This window comes from Emys orbicularis, chromosome 1, assembly GCF_028017835.1.
Source record: "Emys orbicularis isolate rEmyOrb1 chromosome 1, rEmyOrb1.hap1, whole genome shotgun sequence".
NCBI lineage: Eukaryota > Metazoa > Chordata > Testudines > Emydidae > Emys > Emys orbicularis.
This window is the reverse complement of record NC_088683.1, coordinates 41,405,938-41,432,035: the sequence shown is the minus strand read 5'-3', so window position 1 is coordinate 41,432,035 and position 26,098 is coordinate 41,405,938. Positions and strand designations below refer to the sequence as shown.

At 45.8% G+C, this 26,098-nt stretch overlaps 1 protein-coding gene across 1 annotated transcript in view; it reads right to left on the bottom strand.

Annotated features, from left to right (window-relative positions):
• The window catches only part of MOV10L1 (Mov10 like RNA helicase 1), an 84,349-nt gene that overhangs the window by 22,367 nt on the left and 35,884 nt on the right, over window positions 1-26,098 (bottom strand). Inside the window, exons 11-21 of the mRNA XM_065400713.1 lie at window positions 23,924-24,101; window positions 23,097-23,167; window positions 22,585-22,676; window positions 21,744-21,802; window positions 20,896-21,011; window positions 19,952-20,048; window positions 17,558-17,736; window positions 16,906-17,052; window positions 11,968-12,089; window positions 10,658-10,757; window positions 6,447-6,611 (exon numbers count right to left, since the gene is read on the bottom strand). Of these exons, the coding sequence (XP_065256785.1) occupies window positions 6,447-6,611; window positions 10,658-10,757; window positions 11,968-12,089; window positions 16,906-17,052; window positions 17,558-17,736; window positions 19,952-20,048; window positions 20,896-21,011; window positions 21,744-21,802; window positions 22,585-22,676; window positions 23,097-23,167; window positions 23,924-24,101 (1,326 nt within the window). The remainder of the gene's footprint in view (window positions 1-6,446; window positions 6,612-10,657; window positions 10,758-11,967; window positions 12,090-16,905; window positions 17,053-17,557; window positions 17,737-19,951; window positions 20,049-20,895; window positions 21,012-21,743; window positions 21,803-22,584; window positions 22,677-23,096; window positions 23,168-23,923; window positions 24,102-26,098) is intronic.

The window sequence follows — 26,098 nt, the reverse complement described above, 5'->3', positions numbered from 1 at the left end:
AAGACCCTGCTGAGGTGATCGGCTCACCTATTGCGCGTGCCGGGTAGGAGAAAAGCCCTCAGAGAAATATCGTGGGCTCTGCAGAATTCCCATAGGTCCAGGGCTTCCTGGCACAAGGCCGAGGAGCGCGTGCCCCCTTGCCCGTTGATGTAATACATCGCGGCCGTATTGTCCGTAAGGACTCTGACCATCTTCCCCCCTAGGTGTAGGCTGAAGGCTATGCACGCCAGGCGCACCACCCTGAGCTCCCTGACGTTTATGTGCAGGGACAATTCCGAGGTCGACCATCTGCCCTGGGTTTGGAAGTTCCCCGCATGGGCTCCCCACCCCAGGTCTGAGGTGTCCGACACCAGATCTAGTGAGGGAGGGGTCTCTCGGAATGGGATCCCTTGTAACATGTTGGCCGGGAGGGATCACCATTGCAGACTGGCCACTACGTGGGGGGGGGGGGGGGGTAACATGACAACCTTGTCCAGACCATCCCTGGCTTGGGAATATTGGGAGGCCAACCAGAGTTGGAGGGGCCTCATTCTGAGTCTGGCATGTTGCACCACGGAGGTGCATGCTGCCATGTGGCCTAAGATTTGAAGGCACACCCTTGCCGTCATCACGGGGAAGGCCGTGACTGAGGCTATGAGACTTGTGAGCGCCTCGAACCTGTCCCGGGGGAGAGAGGCCGTGGCCACCACCGAGTCTAACAGGGCTCCTATGAAGTGTATGCGCTGAACCGGCGCGAACATGGACTTGTCCTCGTTTACCACTAGGCCTAGACTCTCGCATGTGGCCAGTAAGAATTTCATCTGGGCCTGCACCTGGGAACGAGACTTGCCCTTGAGCAGCCAGTCGTCCAGGTAGGGGAAAATTTGCAGCCCGTTCCTCCTGAGGTGGGCTGTCACTACTGCCATGCATTAGGTAAAAACCCTGGAGGCCGTGGAGAGGCCAAAGGGGAGGACCGTGAACTGGTAGTGGTCCCGCCCTACCAGGAAGTGGAGGAAGCGCCTGTGACCCTCGAAAATATGGATGTGAAAATACGCATCCTGGAGATCCAGGGCTGCGAACCAATCCCCCGGGTCTAGGGATGGAATAATAGAGGCCAGAGACACCATACGGAACTTGTAATGGACCATAAACTGGTTGAGGTTCTGCAGGTCGAGGATGGGCCTGAGCCCGCCCTTTGCCTTCAAGATCAGGAAATACCAGGAGTAAAAACCCTTGCCCTGGAATTCCCGAGGTACTTTCTCCACCGCGCCCAGGATGAGAAGGTACGTCACTTCCTGGTCTAGCAGGAGTACGTGCTCCGGATCCCTGGGAACCTCCAGGGGTGGGGGCGGGGGCGAAGCGAACTGCAACATGTAGCCCTTGGAAATGGTGCCGAGGACCCATTGGTCCGACGTTATATGGGACCATTGCACTCGGAAGGCAGATAAACTGTTGCAGAACACAAACTTTATTAACTGGGGGGCTTCCCTGGCAACAGGCCCAGTGGCCCCCCTGCAAAAAGTCCAAAGCGTCTCTTCCCCTGCCTCTTGCCCTTGGGGGGCCCAGATCGAGGGGCCGAGAGGGACTGATGCTGGGACCTGTGTCTCTGCTCCCTCGGGGAGGCGGGGGCTCATATCTGCCTCTAGCCGAGGAACCGAGGTCTGTGGCCTGGGTTTGTCCTTAGTCGGTGGGACATATAGGCCCAGGATTTGCAGGGTGGTGCGGGAATCCTTCATCCCGTGTAGACAGGTGTTTGTCTGATCCGCAAATGGGGCCTTCCCGTCGAAAGGCAAGTCCTGCATGAGGGACTGGGACTCCGTAGACAGTCCTGACAGCGTGAGCCACGATGCCCTGCGCATGGCAACAGCGGAGGCCATCGAACGGGCTGCTGTATCTGCCACGTCCGAAGCTGCTTGGAGGGCCACTTTTGCCTCCGCTGCGCCTTCGTCGACCAAAGCTCTGAACTCCTTCTTATCCTTTTCCTGAAGAAGAGGTTCAAATTTTGGCAGAGACCCCCACAAAGTTAAAATTATATCTCCTGAGGAGGGCTTGGTGATTTGCCACCCTGAGCTGGAAGCTCGCCGATGAATAAACCTTCCTGCCAAAGGTATCCAATCTCCTGGCGTCTTTATCCTTGGGAGTGGGCGCGGGTTGGCCATTCCTCTCTCGGTGGTTTACCGACTCCACCACCAGAGAATTCGGGGCCAGGTGAGAATACAAATATTCGTGCCCCTTTGCTGGCACAAAGTATTTTCTCTCCGCCTTTTTAGAAATAGGCGCCAAGGACGCAGGGGCTTGCCAAAGCGAAGTTGAAATATTGGCCACCCCTTGGTGGAGAGGTAGGGCCACACGGCCCGGTGCCGAGGAGGACAAGACGTTGAACAAAGTGTCCGACAGCTCCTCCATCTCCTCAGCCTGGAGCTGGAGATTCGAGACAACCCACCTAAGGAGCTCCTGGTGAGCTTTAAAATCCTCCTGCAAGGCAGGTGGGTGGCACCGCAATAGATTCTTCCGGTGCCGGGACCGGATCTGCCCCCAGGGCATAAGGCGGTGCCGGTGGTTCGACCCCCAAGTCCGAGCCTGGGTACGGTGCCGTTGTCTCGGTGCCCAGTACCTTGTCACGGTGCCGAGATGGGAACATCGAATGCAACTGCGATGCACCTGCTACCGAACGGGGTCTCGCCGGTGCCGGCAGTTGGAGCCAAGGCGCTCACTGACACCACTGCCCTTGCCAGGCCAGAGTGCCCCTTGCTAGTGCCCCACTTGGGGACCTAGCGGAGCCACCTGATCATGCGGTACGTTGCGGCTCGGGGATGGGCAGCTGGGTGCCGAAGCCGAAGTCGCTGAAGAGTGCACGGTGCTGTACGAGCGACGGGAGCGTTCACGGCGCCTGCCTCGAGATTTAGATCTTGATGAGGAAGACCTGTTCCCGTCAGAGGTACTGCGTCCAGAGTCCCCATGGCGACCATGGCTACGACGCCATGGTGCCGGCCGAGGGGTGCTTCGCGAACGACGTCTGTTGGAGCGAGCACTCGAATGTGAGCGTCGGTCCCGATGTCGTCGAGACCTGCTCCTATAGCTCCGGTAGGAAGAGGAGCGTCACCGCCTCTTGTCTTGGTGCCTGCAACCCCTCTGGGTAGGGGAGGACGCTCGGGACTCCCTCTCAGGCGAAGAGGCTGACGGCGTGGGGGTCTGACGCGGGCTACGAGATGGCCTCGCCTGGGTAGGTGCCTCATCCTCAGAGCGGGAGCTATGCTGGACCGGGGAGGGTTGATGAGCTCCAAGCGGCAGCTTCCCTCGGGAGCGAGGGCCTGTCTCGGGCGGCGCGCCTGGCACCAAAAGGGCGAGGACGTCACACGTTGCCTGAGCTGCCTCCGGTGTCGACGGTATTCTCATCGCAGGAGAGGCACGCGTGGACGGGACTGGACTACTCTGCTCAGCAGAAGTCGGAGGTCTGGGTCCCGAGGGGGATTGTGGGCTGCCCAACTCAGGTGTGGCCTCATCCCTGTCCTTCTCTTGGCGCCGCTGAGTCTTCCCTTGCTTCTTAGCGGGGGAGTGGTGCTGACTGGTTGATGGGACGTCGCTCCGCACCGACGACGCGCTCGGCACCAAGTCAGGTCAGCACGTCGGTGCCGGGGCCAATGCCTACTCCATTAGTAGGGCCCGGAAACGGATATCCCTTTCACGTTTCGTTCTCGGTTTGAACAATCTGCAAATTTTACAACGCTCACTTACGTGAGTCTCACCCAGACAATGAAGACACTGTGTGGATCGCTCCTGGGCATAGAACTGCGACAGGAGTCGCACGACTTGAAGCCTGGGGCATGGGGCATGCCCTGAGCCAGGCAACTAACTAGAGAATCAAGCTACAAAGAAGAGTTGTACTACTAAGGCTAGAAGTGCTACAGCCGAGCTAGAGCACAAAGTTCCAACTACCTTCACTGGCGGCAAGAAGGAACTGAGGATGGGGGGAGTGCGCAGCTGCCCTTATAGCGCAATATAGAGGTACCACTCCAGGGGTCGCAGCAGTGCTCCCCCACTACGGGTACTGCTAAGGGAAAAACTTCTGGCTCCGGTGCACGTGGCGAGCACACAAACCTACTGTGGAATACACAGGAGCAATCACTCTAAGAAGAACTAGGTATCTCTATGCTGCTTGGACTTGGGGGGGGGAGCAGTGGCAGCAAGGTGTATCTAGGCATAAGCAAGAGATCCCCAGCTGCTTAGCCTGAGTTAGCCCTAAAGCTCAAATAGAGCGTGCTGATTATAGAAGTCTATATTGCCTTTTGAAACTGAAGACTAATTCATGCATGTGTCTGTTTGCTTGCTTTAACCTTGTAATTTCCTTTTAATATTTCATGAATCTTTATATACTTATTATAGGATTGGCCACAAGCATTGTCTTTGGTGTTAAATCTAGGGTGCAACTGACCTGTGGTAAGTGACTAGTGCTTTGGGACTGTGAGTAACCTGAATAGAGTGGTGATTCTTGGTATAAGGGCTGGGTGGCGAGAGTGATCAGCGTACCCAAGGGAACAGTCTGTGATTCCATGTTAAGGTCATTATAATACCTGAGAAGTGTCCACTTGATATTGGTTGGTGAAATCTAAGTTAGAACTCACAGCCCATTTGGGGTTTGTGCCCTGGTTCCTAACAGTCTGCCCTGAGGTTGGTAAATAATAGAGATCTGGGGGGGGGGGGGGGGAGAATCACAAAGCACCCCAAGGGGTCAAAAAAGGCCACTGAGGGTGAGCAAAAAGACATGGGCAGGCAGTAAGTACTAGGCCTTGAGGATCTCTCTCTGATGAACGATTGGTCCCACTCCCAGAACCAATGCAGCCCTTCAGAGGCTGCCTAGACATCTTGCTAGACTCACTGCTCCTAGGAGGGGATGGTAAATTACCAGAATATTCCCAGACAGACTCCGAAGAGCCATCTGAGTAGTCAGTGGTCATTCGAGGTGCAAAGACTGATGGGGCCACTAGGCAACCTGACTTATCTATGGCCCATTATAAAGAGACCAACATCAGTACCTAAGTAAGGTAGTCTATACTGCAGTGGCACCTTGAAATGGCGAAGATATGGCATCATGAATCCGTGCAGAGAAAGACCTTGTAGTTGGTACCACAATATCAACTGTAAATCAGTACTCAACTCTGACGATCATTCTGGTACCAGGGCTGAAGAATGTACTGGTGCCGACATGCTGTTTACCGAGGCCAAAAAGGGTACAAACATGCTGAGTCCCTGCCATATTTATTAGCTTGAACAGATACTGATACTGCTAACAGTCTCTGCACAGGAGCTGAGAAGACAGATGGGCCTGATATAAGAAAAGCAATGCCAGTGCAATAGATTCCTGCTTCACAGGAGAGCCTGGGATGGAGATGCATAACAAATCCTTTGCTGCCTCATAAGCTTGCAAGGTTGTCAGTACTGAAACAGCATCCACTGGCTGTCCTGATGACGGTACCGGAGTTGACGGCATAGTACAGATATCCATGGTATCAGGGGGACATGGGTCAACGGCCCAGCTCCACCATGAGTACCTAAAGAGTCCCAATGATGTTCTGAGTCCTTTTTTGAATAGGATATTTCTTCAACTTCAAGGGGTTTTGATCGGTTATGTCCCCTCTTTTGGGTAAGCCCCTGAGAGGAAAGCTAACCCTTCTTTCTCCGTGGAGAAGATTCTCCAAGTCCAGAGGTCTGTCAGAGACAACCACAGCAGCGGTCTGCACAAGAGTGGCAGGGTGTTTGCTTAAGGGCCTTGGGACTGAAGCAGTCCTTATCATATGCTCCATGAGGCGCAGAACAGGCACATATCTCTGGAAATCTGCGTTCTTTTCTTGAGCAAACGGCAGATATTGCACCCCTCCTAATGTGTCCCTTGCCAAGGCACAAAAGGGAGCGTGTATGGTGATCACTATTTGGGATCCCTGGGCGGGCACATGAATGGAATGTGCAATCATTCAAAGAAGAACTTTTAGTGAGCAGCAGCAGTTTCACATGCACACAGTGCACAGCAGGCTACTGCGGGGTAGATTTACATCCCAGCTTGCCACAACTAAGTGTTCATTGAGACAAGCCCTGAAAGGTGGATAATGGGAAAGAGAAGGGATTTTAAGTCAATGTTAAGCATTTTGTTTTCCCCCCCCTAATATTTATATTACTCACTGTCTAAACACATAGTTGAGGGAAAAAGCCATCTTTGAAGGGGTAGACATGTTAAATCTTTAATAAATAAGGTACAAGAAAAAACTCATAATACACACTTGAAATCTTCAAATCTTCCAACAAAACCACAGAAGACCAAACTTGGTGTTGCTTTCTGATGTATAAAGAAAGGAATAAGACAGGTGAAACACCCCCGCTCCGCCATCCACACATTTTTTCTTCTTAGGGCAGTTCACTTTTTTTTTTTTTTTTTTTTTTTAAAATAATAGTAAGAAAACTGCAGTTTAACTTACCAACAGAGGATTGTACGATCCATAAACACCAAAAGTATCCTCATTTCTCTGATACAGAGATCGTGACATTAGTCTTTCCAGCATGGATATATTTAATCCATAAGCCATTGCAAGTGTAGATTTTATTACTGGTCCTAACTGCATTGGATCTCCAGCAAGCACTATCTGCAGAAGCAGTAAAAACCCTCTTCTGTATTAGAATTGACACAAAGTTAGATGAATACTTTTTTTTTTTTTTTTTTTTTTTTTAAACAGAGTTAAAAAAAAAATCAATTGCTGTTACAATACCATAGACATTCTTTCTCAAATGTCTAACACTATTCAGTGGGTGGAAGGAAGGTGCAAAGTAATGATTAACTTGATGGCTGACTTTATTGCACAAATCTACAAGGTTTTTATTCTTTTAAAGAAAAAATATGATACAACATAGTTATTTGCACCTGAAAAAAAATGGTTACCCACCTTTTTCGTAACTGTTCTTTGAGATGTGTTGCTCATGTCCATTCCATTCTAGATGTGCACGCGCCCATGTACGTGGTCGTTGGAGAGTTTTGCTTTAGCGGTATCCGTAGGGCCAGCTGTGGCACCCCCTTGAGTGCCATGCTCAGGCGTCGGTATATCAGGTGCCACCGGCCCTACGCCCTCTCTGTTCCTTCTTGCCGACAACTCCAACAGAGGGGCAGGAGGGTGGGTAATGGAATGGAAATGAGCAACACATCTCTAAGAACAGTTACAAAAAGGGTGGGTAACTGTTTTTTCTTCTTCTAGTGCTTGCTCATGTCGATTCGATTCTAGATGACTCACAAGCAGTATCAATGGAGATGGGCTCAGAGTTCATGGTCTTGTATCTTGCAGCACTGCTCTGCCAAAGCCAGTGTCATCTCGAGCTTGCTGGGTAAGCACAAAATGAGACGTGAACATATGGACAGACAACCAGGTAGCGGCCCTACAGATTTATTGGATTGCTACCTGTGCCAGGAAAGCCACTGACGACGCTTGTGTCCTAGTCGAGTATGCCATCATGATCACCGGTGGAGGCACTTTTGCCAGCTCATAGCAGTAGCGGATGCTGGCCGTGATCCAGGATGAAATCCTCTGAGCAGACACTGGGCGACCTTTCATTCTGTCTGCCACTGCAACGAACAACTGCGTTGACTTATGGAACAGCCTTGTTCTATCTATATAGAAGGCCAGTGCCCTCCAGACCTCCAGGATGTGTAGTCTGCTCTCATCTGATGCATGAGGCTTTGGAAAGAAGGGTATAGCCCTGAGTTATGATGTCCAGCATCCAGCGGTCCAAGGTGACCCACACCCCGGCCGAATGGTAGGGACGAAGACGAAGGAAAGGACAGGGTGGATCTGGGGAACTGACGGGGGTGTTGCTCTTGAGCGCACCTTCAAAATGAGTGCTTCTGGCCCGCAGGATGCTTCGCTGGGCCGGGCTGTGCGGGTGAGTGGCAGGAGGAAGGGCGGCGATGATAAAACTTGTGTCTCTATCCTTTCTCCTAGCAGACCCTGACGAGGCTGCCAAGGCCTGGGCGGCGGGGGGTGGCCAGAACTGCTTCCATACAGACTGCAGTGTATACATGCCCAGCGAGTGACGGGTGGCCCGAGTGTCCTTCAACCCATGCAGCCTTGCATCCGTTTGTTCAGAGAAGAGAGACCATTCCCATTGAATGGGCGGTCCTGGATCGAGGTCTGCATCTTGTGGGAAAAGGCGGTGCTCTGAAGCCAGGAGCTGCGCCTCATAACCGCCACCGTTGCGACCAGCCTAGCCACCATGCCTGCCGCATCCCACACCATTTGGAGAGAGCACCTAACCACTATGGTGCCTTCCTCCACCAGGGTGCCGAATTCTTAGCCAAACTCTGCAGGAGGGACTCTTTGAACTCATGGAGGGAGTCCCATAAAGTAAAATTGTATCTGCCCAAGAGGACCTGATGGTTCACCATCCGGAACTGAAGACTTGCAGTGGAATAAGTTTTTCTCCCCAAAAGTTCGAGTCTTTTGGCCTCTTTATTTTTGGGAGTTGAGCTGGTGTCCCCTTGCTTGTCTTTTTTGTTGGCTGCAGAGACAACCAGTGAGCCCGGAGGTGGGTAGGTATAAAAGATACTCGAACACTCTGGCCAAGACAAAGTACTTCTTTTTGGCCCTTTTGGAGGTGGGACGACTGGAAGATGGGGTTTGCCAGAGGGCCATGGCAATTTTGAGGACCTCCATCATGCCCTGATAGTGCAATATGGGCCAGGGTAGAGGCTGAGAAGATGTTGAACAAGGTGTCTGCCTGCTCAGCCATCTCTTCCACCTCTAGGCCTAAGTTCTCAGCCATCCGTCGAAGCAGGGCCTGGTGTTCTTTAAAGTTGTCAGGCGGGTCCTCAAGTATCCCTCGACCGCCTGGTCCAGGGATAAGATGACGACTGTACCACTAGGGGAGGTTTAGGGGTGGGTGCAGCCACCTCTACCCCAACCTCTGAGTACGACTCATGCACTGAGTCCAGTGCCGTCGGTACTGCCAACTGTTGCTCTGAGGCAGTGGCAGATGACTGGTGCAAAGGGGGCATCGTCATGACCGGCATGCCCCATGCACTCCAATAAGGCTACTGCGCTGGCCACTGGCCGTGCTGCCAAGGTGGCGCCGATGTTGAGACAGCCTCGGGAGCCCAATCGCGCTGGTGGATTCTGGGCGAGGGGTTGAACTGCCCTTCTGTGCCGGAGGAGTCCCCTTCTAGTGACCACTGTGGGCCATCTACGCCCGCGTGCCTGCTGACTGTTGCTGGAGACCAGTGCCTGAAGTGAGAGTATCGGTGTCGGTATCGAGGGGACCGGAGTTGTGACAGGGAGCACTCCCACAGGGCTGGCGACTGAGATCTGCGCCGAGAGGACGACTGGCGGGAAGATGAACGGTGCCGGCAATATGGAGACCAGTGCCTCCCCTTAGGCAATCCACGTTGAGATGGCGGGGATCACGATTGTGGTGCTGGAGACAGAGGGCGAACCCCAGAGGATCTGAGCTGCGACTCCGGAGATCTGTGACACAGAGGAGAGCACTGCCTTGTCTCAGGGGATTGGTGGTGCTCCATTGCCCCCTGAGGGGTCTTAGCGGATAGCTTGCCCTCGTGGGGAGCCTTTGCCATTTCCTGCGGTGATGGTGGAGGCATTTGCTCTCTCAGTGCCAGGGGAGGTTGGGAAGATGTTGATGCTGCCACGAGTTTGGGTCCCCTACCACTCCCAGGAGTCAGTGATGGATCCTTTAAGGGGTAAGTTCGGTGCTGGGGCTGCGCTGCGCACCGAGGGCAAGGTACTAGGTGAGTCTTGGTGGGACGGCTCAGAAGCTGGACAAAGGGCAGCCTCCATGAGGAGAGCTCCAAACGAGTATCCCATTTTTTCTGAGTCCTGTGTCGAAAATTTTTACAAATATGACACTTGTCCTTCACATGTGATTCCCCCAAGCACTTGAGGCAGCTGCTGTGGAGGTCACTTACAAGGATAGGCCTGTTACAGTCCGCACAGGGCTTAAACCCCGGAGACCGGGGCACGCCCTGCCTGGGGCAAAGTCCCCACTGGGACTCTAACTTCTAACAACTACTTAACACTAACTACTATAACAAACTATTTACAAGGCCCTAAAGCTCAAAGTCAGAAGAGATGAAACTGCTAGCCCTTGCTATGCGAGGAAAGGCGCTCCGACTAACCACCCTGGGCGGTAAGAAGGAACTGAGAGGGCATAGGACCAGCGGTGCCTGAAATACCGATGCATGAGCGTGGCACTCAAGGGGGCACCAGAGCTGGCCGTATGGATACCGCTAAGGCAAAATCTCCGACGACCACGCACGCGGGCACGCGCATACCTAGAATGGAATCACCATGAGCAAGCACTCAAAGAACAAATATGTTTTAGCAAGATAGTATTTATTATGAAAAGTACTCAAAACTATTACTTAAGAGTAGAAAATGCTGAAAATTAGAGCATATGTTTAAAACTTAAGAACTTCAAATTAAGTGGCAACATGTATTTACAACATAATACAATACAATACACTTAACAAGCTCTAATACAAGTTCCCAGAACTGCAAGATCATTTCCTGGAAATAGCAACTTATCCTATCACTAGCCATGAAGTGATCACATTAGAAATATGAGGTTGTTACTGGAAGTGAAAAAAGCAAGCCTAAAACCCTTTTTAAAAAACATACATACACTAAATACATACCTGTCCATTAACTTCTGAAATCAACCCAAGTGGAATCAAGCATTCTGGTTCACTTGCCTGTCCTGCTTCATCCACAAATACGTGTGTGAAATGCCCAAGCCTAGAGTTAAATAAAATCACTTTAGACAGCTGTTTTAGGGTTAGTATATTCTGCCACCCTGTGGTTGACCTGGCAAAATAATTCTGAAAAAAAATTACAAGGATCAAGTCTGTGTGCTATATGCAGTCACATCTTCAACATGAAAGGTATTTCAACACATGACAGCTTTAAAATATTGCCGGGGAGAAAGCAAAAACCTAGTAAACTTAGCCCTCATTTGTGACGTCACATATTTTGAAAGATATATATCAGAAACATTTCCTATCTTTTTCTTTAACTTGGTCAGAATAGAAAATTTAAGTTGACATAGAAATCACACTTTTCCTCACCCTCCCTTTGCCTCCCCCCACCGCATATAAGCTGGAGAATGCCATTAGTTTAGAGCTGACATTCTCTGTGTTGTGTTCCAGCACAGCAATGCTAGGGTTGCATGTGTTGTGTTGTGCAGGTAGCAGCAAGAAGAAGAGAGAGAGACACACATGGTTTCAAGGGAGCTAAGTGCTTTAGCAGCAATAACCAAAAAATGACTTAGTCAGCATTACTTGTGATGATGTTGTGAAGGCCAAGACTATAACAGGGTTAATAAAAGAACTAGATAAATTAATGGAAGATAGGTCCATCAATGGCTATTAGCCAGGATGGGCAGGGATGGTGTCCCTAGCGTCTGTTTGCCAGAAGCTGGGAATGAGCGACAGGAAATGGATCACTTGATGATTAACTGTTCTGTTCATTCCCTCCCGGGCACCTAGCATTGGCCACTGTCGGAAGACAGGATACTGGGCTAGATGGACCTTTGGTCCGACTCAGTGCGGCCGTTCTTATGTTTTTGTGTTCTTGCTTCCAAGTGCAGCATGCCCTACAGTGTTAACTCCTAAAATGCTTTCAATTACAGTTGGTCCTTGGCAATACACATAACTGCCAGGGAATCACAATAGTGCCAAACAGTCTCCTCACTTTGATGGGATTTTGATCTTTAAATTACGTATTTTGAAAATAATGTCATTTGAGATAATTCTGTAGTTCAACTATGCTGAAAGGGCTAACTAAAATTTAATATGGCTGTAAGCTTAAGCTGGGAATGCAATGTTTTACTACTACTTGTTAACAGTTGCCCTGTTTAAACAGATTAAACTACTTTGCAGTGTACCCCCCCATATTGATTTCATAACCCCAAGTGTCCAAATCTATTAATGACATGCATCCACAGTACCTTACTCCTATTTGATAAAACATTCCTGCACTGCTACATGTGGTAATTATTATCCTGAACCGTGATGCATTCCAAATATCGTCACCATCTTTGCAGTAAAGTTTTACTGTATCACTGATTGTCTGAAAACACAAGACACTTACTTACTACAGGTATTTTTTATAAAACCGCCACACACCAAGCTCATAATGTGTAAGTTCTAGAGGCTAGCTTGAAGTTCAAAACCACTAAATATTTTATGCACAAAAATATTTTAATAAGATTTTATTTTAGAAGCTTTACTTTAAGTATTTCTTGGACCCAGCAATGCACTTTGAGGTGAGTTTTTCCTGAGTTTGCCCAAACAAGGAGGAGGAGTGCAAAATAAATCGCTTTATTTTTACTACAAAAATAAGACTATTTTCTTTATTCTTACTTTTGTAAGATCAAATTTGAACATATGTACAACCAGGACACAGCACAAATAGAAACTGTCAAAAAGGGCTGTGAAGATAGTCCATATCTCCCTCTGTAAATAAATTTAGACTTCATTAGTTTGGAAAAAAATAAGGGCTTGTCTACATGATGGTGTAATGTGTTCTTTGGGGGTGTGATTTCTAAAGTGCACTAATATGTAGTGCATTAATTAGTCTGTGTAGACCCTGCTGATATGCACTAAAGGTTCCCCAGTGAGCACTACATTAAAGCACACTAGGGAACCTTTTATGCATACCAGCAGGGTCTACGTGGACCAATTAATGCTCAATATGTTAGTGCCCTTCAGAAATAATACCCTCAAAGGGCACATTGCCCCTCCATGTAAGGACAAGCTCTAAGAGATGTACATAAAATAATGACCGTCAAAGAAAAGATCAATTGCTCTGTGACACAACACAAGAACACAACATTAAAGGGTGAAAAAAAAAATGTAAAGCCAACTTAAGACAAAATGAAAACCACACAAACAGTGCCAACAAAAAAAAATATTTTTTTTTAAATGTAATGAATAATTGACCATTGGAAAATTCCTGCTGCATATTATTTGACCAAATAAACTTAGTAAAATTAAACAGAAGAATTCATAAAGAAAAAACCCATCTGCAGCATCACTATTTAGGACAAAATGACAAAATGACAAGGGTTGTCATTACTTCTGTTTCAGAGCATGGCGAGGTGCAGGATTTTAGGCATCCAATATAAGTCACAACTCAAACCAGGATACCCACTACTGCAGATAGACCATTAGTCTGTTCTGGTATACGTTCTTGTGTTATGAACGTAACCGAAGAGATTATTAAAATAAGTAAATAGATGTGTATGTTACTGTGACACTCTCAGGAAGCAAATTAAGATTTACTGGGGCCCTGGGCCCAAAGAACATTTGGGCCCCTCACATCCGCCCCTACCCCCTGACCCAAGGCCCCACCCCTTGGCCTAGCTGGAAGCTGGGCCATGGTAAGAACTGCCCAAGGTACCCGGGCCACTGTGGGGAACCCTGGACCCTCCATCTGCCCTGGGTGGCGCACCCTGGGTGGCAGGGACGTGGGCTAGGGGCTGTTCCCGCCCCCCGCCCAAGTGGATGGCCCGGGGCTCCCCACAGTTTTCTGGGTGGCTCTTACCAGCCTAGGGCAGTGGTCCCCAAACTGTGGGGCACACCCCCCCAGGGGGGCAGAGAGGAACATATGGGGGGCGTGGCAGGGCCCAAATCAGCCCCCGGGGGGGTGGGGAGAGACCACTTCCCAGCCACAACTCTGGCCCCCAGTTCCTGCAAGGGGAGAGGGTGGTTGGGGGTGGTGGTGGAGGCATGACGGAAAAAGCTTGGGGACCCCAGCCTAAGGTGACCATACGTCCCATTTTGGCCCCAGATGTCCCGACTTTTTTGGCAAAACTGGGCATTTGTCCCATTTGCGCTTGCCAACCAGTTTTGCCAAAAAGGGGGTCGGGGAGGTGGTGAGCAATGAGGCTCAGGCCAGCCTGCACAGGGCAAGAGGGGGACTTGGGCTACTGGCTTGGACCAGCTCAGGAGGCAGGAGAAAGGCTTGGACCAGCTCTGTGTGGGATGGGGGACGGAGGGGTATATGCTCACCCTACCCCAGGCTCCGTCTTCCGGCCTGCCCAGGGCCTCAAGGGGAAGAGGAGCAGGGCGGAGGGACCCTGGGGGGCAGTGTTCCCTCTAGTTTTTCCCACGCAGGTGCAGAATGACACATCACCTCCATATTGGTGCACATAACAAAATTCATGTGGCGGGGGTGGGGCTAAGGGGTTTGGAGTGTGGGAGGGAGTTCAGAGCTGGGTCAAAAGGTGGAGGTGGGGTGGGGGTGCAGGCTCTGGGAATGGGTTCTGGGAATGAGGGGCTCAGGGCTGGGTCAGAGGTTTGGCGTACGGGGAGGTGCGGGATCTGGCTTGGGGTGCAGGCTCTGGGGTGGGGCCGGGGATGAGGTGTTTGGGGTGCAGGCTGCCCCAGGGCTATGGCGGGGAGAGAGCATTCCCCCCAGCTTTCACCCCCTGCAGCAGCACCTGGGCTGGGGGGGAGAAGAGGCGCCTCTCTCCCTGTCGCAGCAGGTCTGGGTCGGGCCGGGTTGGGATCGGGGAGGGGCGCCTCTCCCCCAGCCACGGCAGGTCCGGGGCTGGGTTGGGACGCCTCTGCCCCAGCTGATCTGGGGCTGGTGGGGAGAGGCGCCTACCCCCGCCGTGGTAGGTCCTTGGCTGGGGAAGAGGCGCCTCCCCCCGCCACCGGACACACTGTACCTCAGAGTGCCACCCTGAAACTCCCATATTCACCATTGTCATATAATTAGGATACGTTTCATACAAAGTATGCTTTCTGAGGTATCATTTTAAAAGTCTTGATCTGTTGATCATTAATATCCTGTTGGATTGTATGTGCTATCACTGTATGTGAAGTTATGAAGTTTTGCTATGTATGTGTTACTAAAATATGTTCTGAAGATGGGAACACCCACAAACAGCCTTTCAGGTACAATTATGGATTAGCCAGACAGCAGTTAATGGCTCATCAACACCCATCAAGGAAATAATCCATTATCCCAGAAACTCTATACAATGGAGACTTCTCAGAGAGAACACACAGACAACGGAGACTGCTTGACCAATAGGGGCAGACCCTTACATCACAAACATAGATCTTTGCAGCAAGCTGGAAGAAACTATGAAAGAGGGGAAGTGACATCATTACTGGACCTCTCTCCCCCGCAACTCAACACCTGGAAGAAACGCCTGGTGGATAAAGACTTTGAACTAAGGAAGCTGGCCCCAGGCTGGAAAAGAGTCCCAGCCTACATGTTGAGGATCTGTAACCTGCTTGCACCATCTGTCAGGGTGAGAGACTGCTTGATTCAAATCCTGTTTAAATGTGTAGAACTCAGATTTAAAATTTATTTTTGTTTCTTAAATGTCCAACTTTGATCTCTATGGTTGCTATTTATATTCATTTAAAATTTATTTCTGTAGTTAATAAATCTGTTTTCTATTTTACCTAAAACAATGTGCTTTTCCCCCCCTTTAAGTGCTTGGGAAATCTCAGCTCAGTCTACAAAGGCTAGTGTGTGTCCTCTCCACATCAAGGGAGATATGGACTGGGTAATGAACTTACACTGATCAGGCTTTTGACCAGGGCAAGATGGGACAGTTCTGAGGTGCAGCAAGGCTGGGAAGGAGCTGGGGGGAGCCTCTCTATTGTTGATTCATCAGTGGCTGGCAAAGCATTCATGTAACTCAGTTGGGTGTGTCCCTGCCTGTGGATGTCTGTGTAAATGCAAAACCTGTCAGAGGTTTGCGGCTTAACAACAGCATCACAGGGTGACAGGAATACCTAGGCTGGTGGGACAGAGGGCTCAGCGGTCCCACGGTTCAGGTTAGGGTGACCAGATGACAGAGGTCAAATATCGGGACGCGGGGGGAACGGAGCAAAAAAACAAAAAAAAAACAAGCGGGTGGCGGAGCAAAACAAAAAAACAAAAAAAACTGCCGGAGCACAGAAAAAACTGAGAACCCACCGGCAGCTCCACACCCCGCCCCCCACCAGCTTGCCTCCGCTCCATCTCCACCTCCCCCCTCGGGGAGGGAGGGGGGCAGCACGCAGAGCTCCCCCCCGCCAGAGGGACCTGCCAGGGGGCCAGGTGAGTCCCAGGCAGTGCTAGCCTTACCTGGAGCGGCTCCCAGGGAGCATCCAGCAGGCAGGTCCTGTCCCTCTGGCTCCTAAGGTCGCTCGGGTCGGGTCGGGGGGCGGGGACAGGGGGCTCGCTGCTGGCGCCTACAAGCCCCCCCGCCCCTGCAGCACACAGTGGAGACCTCCTCGCCGTCTCTGTGCGTGCCTGGGGAGTGGGGCTGCAGCACTCTGCAGGCTCCTGCCGGCCGGCGGGCAGGCAGGCAGGCAGGCAGGCGCTGGGAGTTCAGCTGAGCTGCCTCAGGGCCCAGGAAGTGCCGGCTTGCGTCCTCCACCAGACGGTCCCCCGATATCGGGACAAAGTGCGTCCCAACCAATGTAAGGTCGGGACGCGGGACAAGTCCCCTAAAATCGGGACTGTCCCGATAAAATTGGGACGTCTGGTCACCCTAGTCCAGGTTGCACCCCGGGAACACTGTCTCAGGTACACACATACAACTCAATGCATTATGGAGCAGATTCTATCACCCTTTTTAACACGGAGTAGTATCTTACTGTTTGAAGTAGTCCCGTTGACATAAATGGCCTACTTGCAGGAAAAAAGCATGACACAATGAGTTTAAGTATAGGCTCAAATTCTAGCAACTCGTTTACCACAATTGATGTATTTTCCCCAATTGATTATCTAGTGAATTATTTTTAACCCTAAAAATATAAATAGTATTTTCCTCAGTGAGTCTAATAAACAGAGGAAAGTCCTAAGAGTAACATTTTAAGATTAGAAGTATGCATCTTTTTTAGTATTTTAATTTAAAAGTTTTTACAAAATTTACCTCTTCACACCTGCAGCTAGCATTAACTCTGACCATAGCTCCTGGTTTTAGGAGGTTACTATCATGCAGTCGTAAGCAAACTAAATCCGTTGCACTGTTGGATGGTGCACAGACCAAAATTCGACTGTCTGGTAAAGTATAATGTACCTGCATTTTAAAAAAAGTGCAGCTTTTAAAAACATTTCATTTGGAAAAACGATATTCATCACAAATAAAGCAAGCACATATTTCAAATATTTAATATAATTCAGAATTATTTAGAATACAATTACAAATGTTTCTACATTTGTCATGTTGCAGTTCAGTCAAATCTCAAGGAAACATCTTTGCCTAGACTGGAAATTCATTCATCATCATCAGATTGAAACACACACACCATGAATGCAGGGTATGCGCTTTTAAAGCGGTGGTTAAATACTGTTCACTAGGGCTTTAAACAAAAATACTGAATTTAAAAACTGACTATATGTTGTTTATGAACACAAGCTTGTACAGAAGTCTTCTCTTGGATTTATTTTCACAAGGAGAGAGTTGAACTGAAATACCCTCTAAGTGTTAGCATGTTTTTTTTAAAGCTATTTTTAGTTTTGATATGATAAGTATTTGAGGCAATTCCAGATGATTATTGTTTTGCTTGTTTGTTCACTATTACCTGTAAGATAGCTTCTATCATTGTTACAGTTTTTCCAGTTCCCGGTGGTCCGAAGAGAATATAAGGAGTTGGACGACATTCACCACTAAGTATCCTCTTCACTGCTAATTTCTGATGCTCATTCAGCACAGGATTGAAAAATTCACAGTCTCTCTGTTCAGGTGTCATGATTCCATTGACTATACTCAAAACAGATGAGCATTACAAATACACAAGGAGAGTTTTTTTTTTAATTAGTATTTCAGTTAAACAGATTTTGATTTAATGTGATCTATACTTTATATCAGGGGTCAGCAACCTTTCAGAAGTGGTGTGCCGAGTCTTCATTTATTCACTGTAATTTAAGGTTTCGCATGCCAGTAATACATTTAAATGTTCTTAGAGGGTCTCTTTCTATAAGTCTATAATATATAACTAAACTATTGTTGTATGTAAAGTAAATAAGATTTTAAAAATGTTTAAGAAGCTTCATTTAAAATTAAATTAAAATGCAGAGCCACCCGGACCGGTGGCCAGGACCTGGGCAGTGTGAGTGCCTCTGAAAATCAGCTCGCGTGCCGCCTTTGGCACACGTGCCATAGGTTGCCTACCCCTGCTTTATATTATAAACATTTTAAAAAGATAGTGATAGCTAAAAATTTATCTGACAACTCTTTAAATTCCCAATCTCAAGTAATAACAATTAAAATAGTAAAACAGGGCCTTCAGTTTCAAAGGTGCAAGGAGCCATTCATAGATTTTTAAGGCCAGAAAGGACCATAATAATCATCTAGTCTTACCTCCTACATAACACAGGCCAAAGAACCTCACTCCAGTGAACTCTACATCAAGCCCATACATAACTTCTGTTTGACCTTTAGAGCATATCTTCAAGAAGGACATCCAAGTCTTGATTTAAAGACTTCACATGATGAAGATTCTGCCATATTCCTAAGTAAGCTGTTCCAATGATCAATTATCCTCAACATTAAAATGTGTGCCTTACTTCTAGTGAGAATTTGTCTAGCTTCAGCTTCCCACTGTTGGATCTCATTATGCGTTTTTCCCCCACTAAAGAGTCATCTATAAGAAATTGCTTCCTCACATAGATACTTGTAGACTATGATCGAGTAACCTCTTAGCTTTCTCTCAGATAAATTAATTAATTTGAGGTTCTTAAATCTTTCACTCTAAGGTATGTATTCCAGACCTCCAATCATTCTTGCAGCTCTTCTTTTCTGAAACTTTTCAACATCCTTTTTGAAGCGTGAGCACGAAAACTGGACACAGTATTCTAGTAATGCTGTATAACGAGGTAATGCTTCTTCCCTACTTCTAACTTATTTTTTCCCTACTTATTCATCCAAGGATCACGTTCACCTCTGAGCTATATCATCACATTGTGAACTCACGTTCAGTTAACTATCTACCATGACCCTTAAGTCCTTTTCAGTGTCACTGCATTCCAGGATTCAGTCAACCATCTTGTAAGTATGACCTACAGTCTTTTCTTCTAGATAGAAGTATGACTTTGCACTTGACTGTATTAAAACATATAGTTCAAATGTTCCAACCTTACCAAATGATTGGTAACATCTGGATCATTCTGGATAATTGAACTGTCCCCATCACTATTTACTAGGACTATTGATTAAATCACAATTAACTCACGCGATTAACTAAAAAATTTTTTTTAAACAAACCAAAAAAACCACCCAGATCTTGGTACATTGAGGAAGTTCCAGAGGACTGGAAAAAAGCTAATATTTATATTTTATATATTTTTTCCACATTGATAGAGTATTGAGAAAGCTTAGCATTGGGCCAAGAACAGATCTCTGCAGGATCCCACTAGAAATACCCCCAATGGATAATTATTCTCATTTGCAATCTTTTGTTAACCAGTTTTTAATTCATTTAATAAGGGCTACATAGATTTTGTATAGTGCTAATTTAAAAAAAATCAGAATGGCGTGTGAGACTATGGCAAAAGCCTTAGAGAAGTCCAAGTATCTCACGTGAACAGTTACCTTTATCAACCAACCTTATAATCTCATCTAAAATGATATCAAGTTTGTTTGATGAGACCTATTTTCTATTAAAAAACCCCATATTGATTGGCATTAATTACATGACAATTCTTTAATTATTTACTGACTGTGTCCCGTAACAGCTTTTCCATGATTTTGCCTGGGACAGATGTTAGGCCAAACAACCCTTTTTAAATATTAGCTTTTTTCCAGTCCTCTGGAACTTCCTCAACATACCAAGATCTGGGTGTTTTCTTTGGTTTGTTTGTTTAAAAACCACATATACACACACACTCCATCCTCCAAACCAGTTTACCAGTGCAACTGTCAAATCCAAAACATCAGTACAAGATGGAAAGAAAATATTAAAACATACTCAGTTTACTTGTCTGTGTAGCAACAGTCACCATTCGAGGCACAGCCACTATGTTTCTCTCCTTTGGCACCATGCATTTTGTTTGCTCATTTTGCATTTTCTTTTTCTGAAAAGAGCACTACAGAAGACAGACAGACAGACACACACACACACACACAAATCAAGGGTAAGCACGGCTATAACCGTACAGTAAGTATTCTCTCTTGGAAATGCTTTTAAGATGGTTAGAAATGTTTAGCATTTCCTCCCATTTAACTGCATATCAACTGAAAACGCGGGGGGGGGGGGGGGAGGGAGGACAAAGAGGAAAGAAAAAACCTAGACAAATATCCTCACATCCTACTTGAACGAAAGAAAAAAAAAAGTTACTCATGACACCTTCATCTTAAAGCACTGTTGCTAATTGCACAGCTATTCTGCAGATTTGGATGAGTTTTCAAAAGTTAGCATTGGTTTGTTTTTTTCCCCTATGAGAACTGCCAGTATGTACATTTTTGGCTATTTTAAAGGAAATATCCACCTCTTTTTATGATGTGTTTAATCAGGAGTCACATCAAGAGTGGATCAATCGCATCAGGAAGCATAATTATGCCTCACAATAAGGATTCTCATTTGCTCCTATAGTCAGTATGATTTGCTGTCCAGTATCTATGTTTTTTTTTTTAAAGGAGCTTATGAAAACCAGTCTAAAGCAAATCTGGCCACCCAAACTCATAGTTTCATATGCAGTTTCCCTTTCAGAAACCAAAATCATGGACCACAGGTTGACCCACTCAAAGTACTGAACTGTGAAACAAGATCTTCACCACCAGAAGGAAAACATCATAAATACACCAGACATAACAATGCATTCACTATTGTGCTGTGGTCCTCTCTAAGACTATATCTGCAGTAGCTAACTGTTGCCATTTAAGTGTAAAAGATTATAAGAAATACATTTATAGTAAATTTACCATGTCTTTCTTCTTGGTATACTGTTCATGAGCATCAGCAACAGTACGACATCCCATCTTATTCCAAGTCTTGACAACTTGTGGGGATTGTAAAACCAGAGTATCTGGAAATAACACTTTGGGTTTAAGGAAGGGGAAAGAAAAAAAGAGCAAAGTTCTGAAAATGCATTTTACATGGCTCTATCAATATAGATACATTAAGATACTTACTGTCAATGTTTAATTATAACTGAATCATCAGCTTCTTTCCTTGCACTTGAATTAGCTGTGTCCAATTTATGAGAATTTGATGTAAAAACCTTAGGTATGGTGAGGTAGGAATTGGAAGGTAAAATTGAAGTCCATGTTCACATTTCTGTAGGCTGAAGAGCTGATCAGAAATGTGCAACTCTTTTCAATAAAAAGGCCATTATATTTAGCCAACTCTAACAGAGGAGGATTACATAAAAAGTTAAAAGTTGAAAGCAGGAATTCTGCATCTTCCCTATATTCCTCCTGTATTTTTCCCAATTTACCCAAGCTGGGAAGTCCTACAGAACTCTTTCACATTGTGCGAAACATAGTGGCACCAGTAGTTAGAAATTGATTAGATTTGTTAGTTCTAATTGGAGTCAAACTGCTTTCCTCATGTATAGACACCACTGAGAGGAAATCAGTTTTCATAGTGGTTGCTCTGTGACAAAGGATTGCTACTTTCTGGACAAAGATATGGGGTAATTTAGGTGAGTGGATAGAAGCCCCAGAGAAACACTGCATTTTTAAATCTGACCAGAAGAGTACAGTACATTAACTTAACATCAGTGTTTACTGAAGGGGAGGAAAAATGCCCTAGCCCATTGGAAGGTTACCTTTTTCACCCAGATAGATGCCTTGTTCAACTGCAAACTGGCATCGCCTGCAGGTAGTCCTGTCAACAGAACAGCAATAGCGTGGATTAAACTAAAAACGAAAGTTTCCATAGAATACAGCAATACTCACTTCCTCTCTGAGTCAATGCTATATATCAAAGATTTAAATGAAACATTAAGCCTCTATAACATCATATACTTCTTCCCTCAATTCCTATTTTCATGTGGTACTTAGCTGAAGGATTACTTGGTGAAGTTTCCTTTACAGGCATATTTCACTAAACTTTAAAATAGAAAAATTGATAAAATATGAAAAAAGTGTTTCTCATTAAAGGACAAGTTTCCTTGAATTTCAGAGATAAGCAGAATAGGAAGATATTTTTCCTTAAAAAACAAACGTAAAAAACCCCCAACTTGTTTTATTAAGGAAGACGAAGTGATGACTTTTTACTGAAAATAATGCTTTCTAAGAAAGTTTTGATGTTGGCAGCATACGAAAAAAAATATAGTGAGGTCAATATCAGCCATTCTTGTCCTGCTCTGATGCCATAAAGTTATTTCAATTACAGAGTCCGATTTTCCATTGCCTGGCACCTAGAGTAGTCATTTACATGTAAAAGAATGGGTGTAAAAATGTAAATCACCCCCTTTCTGATTTGATAGCATTTTGCACAGATATAAATGAGTACAGAAGATGCCAGGCAGTGGACTATCCGGTTCTAAGATTTTGTTTGTCCTTCACCTTCATGTGAACTTCTCAGAACTAAGCAAATGGTCATGTAATAAGACTAACATAATAAAGGACAGTAAAATACAGCTTTTTAAAAGTCTACAAAAATACCTATTGAATGCAAATTCTACATCCATGGGTTCAGAGTTGTAAACCCGTTCAAACTCTGGGTTAAGTCTCAGAGTAGCATCTTCATTGTGAATCTGAGAGAGAGAGAGAGAGAGAGAGAGTGAGGACAGTTTATTAGTCATGTAAGATTTGAGGGCACTCAGCACTCCATAGGATCAGATCCCTTATGTTTGTTATGTTTGAAAAATCTCCTGAAACATTTGCTCATACTAGGTAAAAACAAAAAATGGATAACATCTACCACATAATTTCATATTTCTACATAAGAGTTTTACAGAGTTTGCTTTTAATGGGTGAAATGTGTAGTGTTGAGAAGAAGCAAAAGCTTCTGTCTTCCAAGTACACAGTATGAAATAAAGCAGAATCAATAATTTGTGAGAGAGTAACTGAAATGAATCCAGTTTCACAAAAGCTAAATAATTACTCCTTTAACTCTGTTTCCCCTTAGTTTTGTGGACTACAGTGTTTCTTAGCAGAAAAGCTAACTCACTCACCTCAGTAACATAGGCAATGTACTCTATTATATGCTCAGAGTAGTCTTGACTTTTTAGTATCACTTTGTCACCTAGTTTTAAAAAAAATTAAATACGTTTAGTATAAAAATACTGTTACAAGATATTGTAAAATTCTCACTGCAATACTAGCCACTGGTGGGAGGGGCAATACAGTGAAACTTAATGAGTTTCAAGGATCCTGCAAATTCACCAGTGAAGTGACATCACTGAAGATGATGCACTTGTGCACATCTCGGCTCAATTTAGTCTTACGTTCTTAAAACTTGTATACCTAGTTGTGTGTGTGTGTGTGTGTGTGATACTTCTAAGGCACCTATTGTAGTATGCTACTAACACAGTTTCAGCACTATTTATTGGAAATAACATCCTACACATTGCAACGAATTTCAAAAATTCTGACCTCAAAAAGTTAACTCCTTTAACCTGGTTTTACATTTAGCCTCTCACATGTTCTCTAGTTTAGTATAATACTAGACAGTATATTTTCTATGGAAAACTCAATCAATTACTACTGTACATCAGAATCCAGAATATACCAAGACAAGCCATGAAAGCACACAGAAACACATATACTGCCTCTTCAAAGCATAACATCTCCAGAAATCAAACATTCTGAGGCACTGTAATAAAATATATTGGCATAATGTTCCATTTATCTAGGTGCCAGGGTTAATAGCTGTCTCTCCAAATATTTTTTAATAGAAAACATGGAAAAGATAAAATGCATCAGTTTTTATTGTGTAGATTGAGAATATTGCTCATCTTGCTATTCAGCTTTTACAATTTTATTAAGTGTAAACCATCACCTGCATATAAGGAAGGTCTTCCCTCTGTCAATCCTGGCACTTCCAGCACCAAGAAGTTTCCATTCTTTTTCAAAATGATTCCACTCATGCTAAATTCTTTGATCTCCATTTCAGCATGGATCTCCTCAAGCCAGAGCAGGGTAGAAAGGTTTGCTTTATAGTTAGACAGATTCAGTCGCTGAAAATTTAAAAAAAGTAAGTTATGTGTGTATTGCAATAGTGTCTAGAAGCCACAACAAAAATCTGAGTCCCTTGTGTTAGGCGCCATACAACATATATATGAAGACACAGTCCCTGCCTCAAAAGGTGTACAACCTAAGTAGACAATAACAGACAAAAGTAGGGGAGAACAGAGGCACAGAATGACATGACTTGCCCAAGATCACACAGAAGTTAGTGGTAGAGCTGGAAACATAACTCAAGTCTCCCAGTTCAGTGCCTTATCCACTAAACCATGGTACCTTTCTAATGAAAGGTATCAAGTGATAATGGGGATTTGGGAAGAGCATCAGGCTTAATTTACCATTTTCATGTACATGAACAGGGATTTTCAGAAGAGTCTAAGCTGGTTAGGCACCCAAATCCCATCGAAGTTCAAGAATTCCCTTTGGTTCCTTTGATAAATCCAAGCCACAGTACTTCTACACTTTTTGCATTATAATCTGAGAGATGTCTCTAAAAAAATCAGCTTACAGGGTAAATACAGAAGTACCCTGGTTTTAGCTGTATTTTATTTAGATCACACTACTAATTTTGTAACGAAAACGAGTAGTTCCAAAAATATCTAAGATTTATTTGACCTTTAAGTAAGCATAAGGTTCTCAGAAAGCGTTTTTCTAACACCAAATACCAACCAAACCACCCCCGCACCCTAAAATAACATGCTGAGCTTCTAGGAAAAAAATAAGAGAGAATGAACTATTGGAAGAGTCAGAAGGATTCTGTCTTAATTATAAAATAATTTTAATGAGAAGAACTAATAAAAAGGAAAATATTGTGGTTTTTATTTGTATTTAATTCCTTATTTTCAAAAGAAGAAAGCAAGATCCAGTACTGGCACTAAAAAGTAGACAAAGTAATTGTAGTTCTTGGTATCAGGGAAGCTACTGGTTCACAGGAAATGGATAAGGTAAAAAATGTTACTGATTTATGCAGTTCAAAAGGCTCTTTTAAAAACAACAGCAACAACAAAAAGCATTCAGGCTACCCTAGTTACTTGTAACTTCCTAGGGGAAAAGTGTGTGGGACTAATTTTAGACCACCTATTTTTCAACTGGCCAACATTACTCACATTTACACTGCCAAGGCAGGCGTGCCATTGCACAGCTGGAGGAACACTCAAGACTGAACTGATTGAAAGAATCCCCCTGTCAAACACTACTCCAAGAGGGATCACTTATGACACTTAACAACAGAGGATGTGCAGAGTGCAGCTCAGGATGGATAGAGATGGTAGAATCTTGTTTGTGCCCTAAACTATTTCTGACAGTGCAGGAGGGATTTAAATTCAGATTACAGTGCGATTCTCACCTTTTTCCCAAATCACAAATAAAAAAGAAATGAGCATTGTCTATTGAATGCAGAAGAAGCGGAACTAGCGGATTTTTAACAAATACTGTCACTGCATTCTGTGCCATGTTTAGTAGCAGATTTAGCTTATCACAGGGTTCTCAAACTGTGGGTTGGGACCCCAAAGTGGGTCGTGATCCTGTTTTAATGGAGTTTCCAGGACTGGCGTTAGACTTGCTGGGGCTCAGGGCTGAAGCAAAAGCCCAAGTCCCACCACCGGGGCTGAAACCAAAGCCTGAGAGCTTCATCCCTGGGTAGTGGGGCTCAGGCTTCAGCTTCAGCCCTGGGTGATGAAGATCAGGTTACCGGCCCCACCCAGGGCGGTGGGGCTCAGGGCTTTGGTGCCCACTCCTGGGGTCATGCAGTAATTTTTGTTGTCAGAAGAGGGTCATGGTGCAATGAAGTTTGAGAACCCCTGGCTTATCACAAGGCTAACATACAGAGATCGTTCTTGGCTTGTGAAAGACTGGCACGTGTCAGAACATACAGGTCATTTGGCATTTCTTGGAAGCAGTCTCATGGCCCTGCTGTCTTATTGCAATGCCTCAGTTGTACCCTTCAGAGGCCACTTGTCAAACCAGACAACAGGTTTTTGGTTAAGTCACA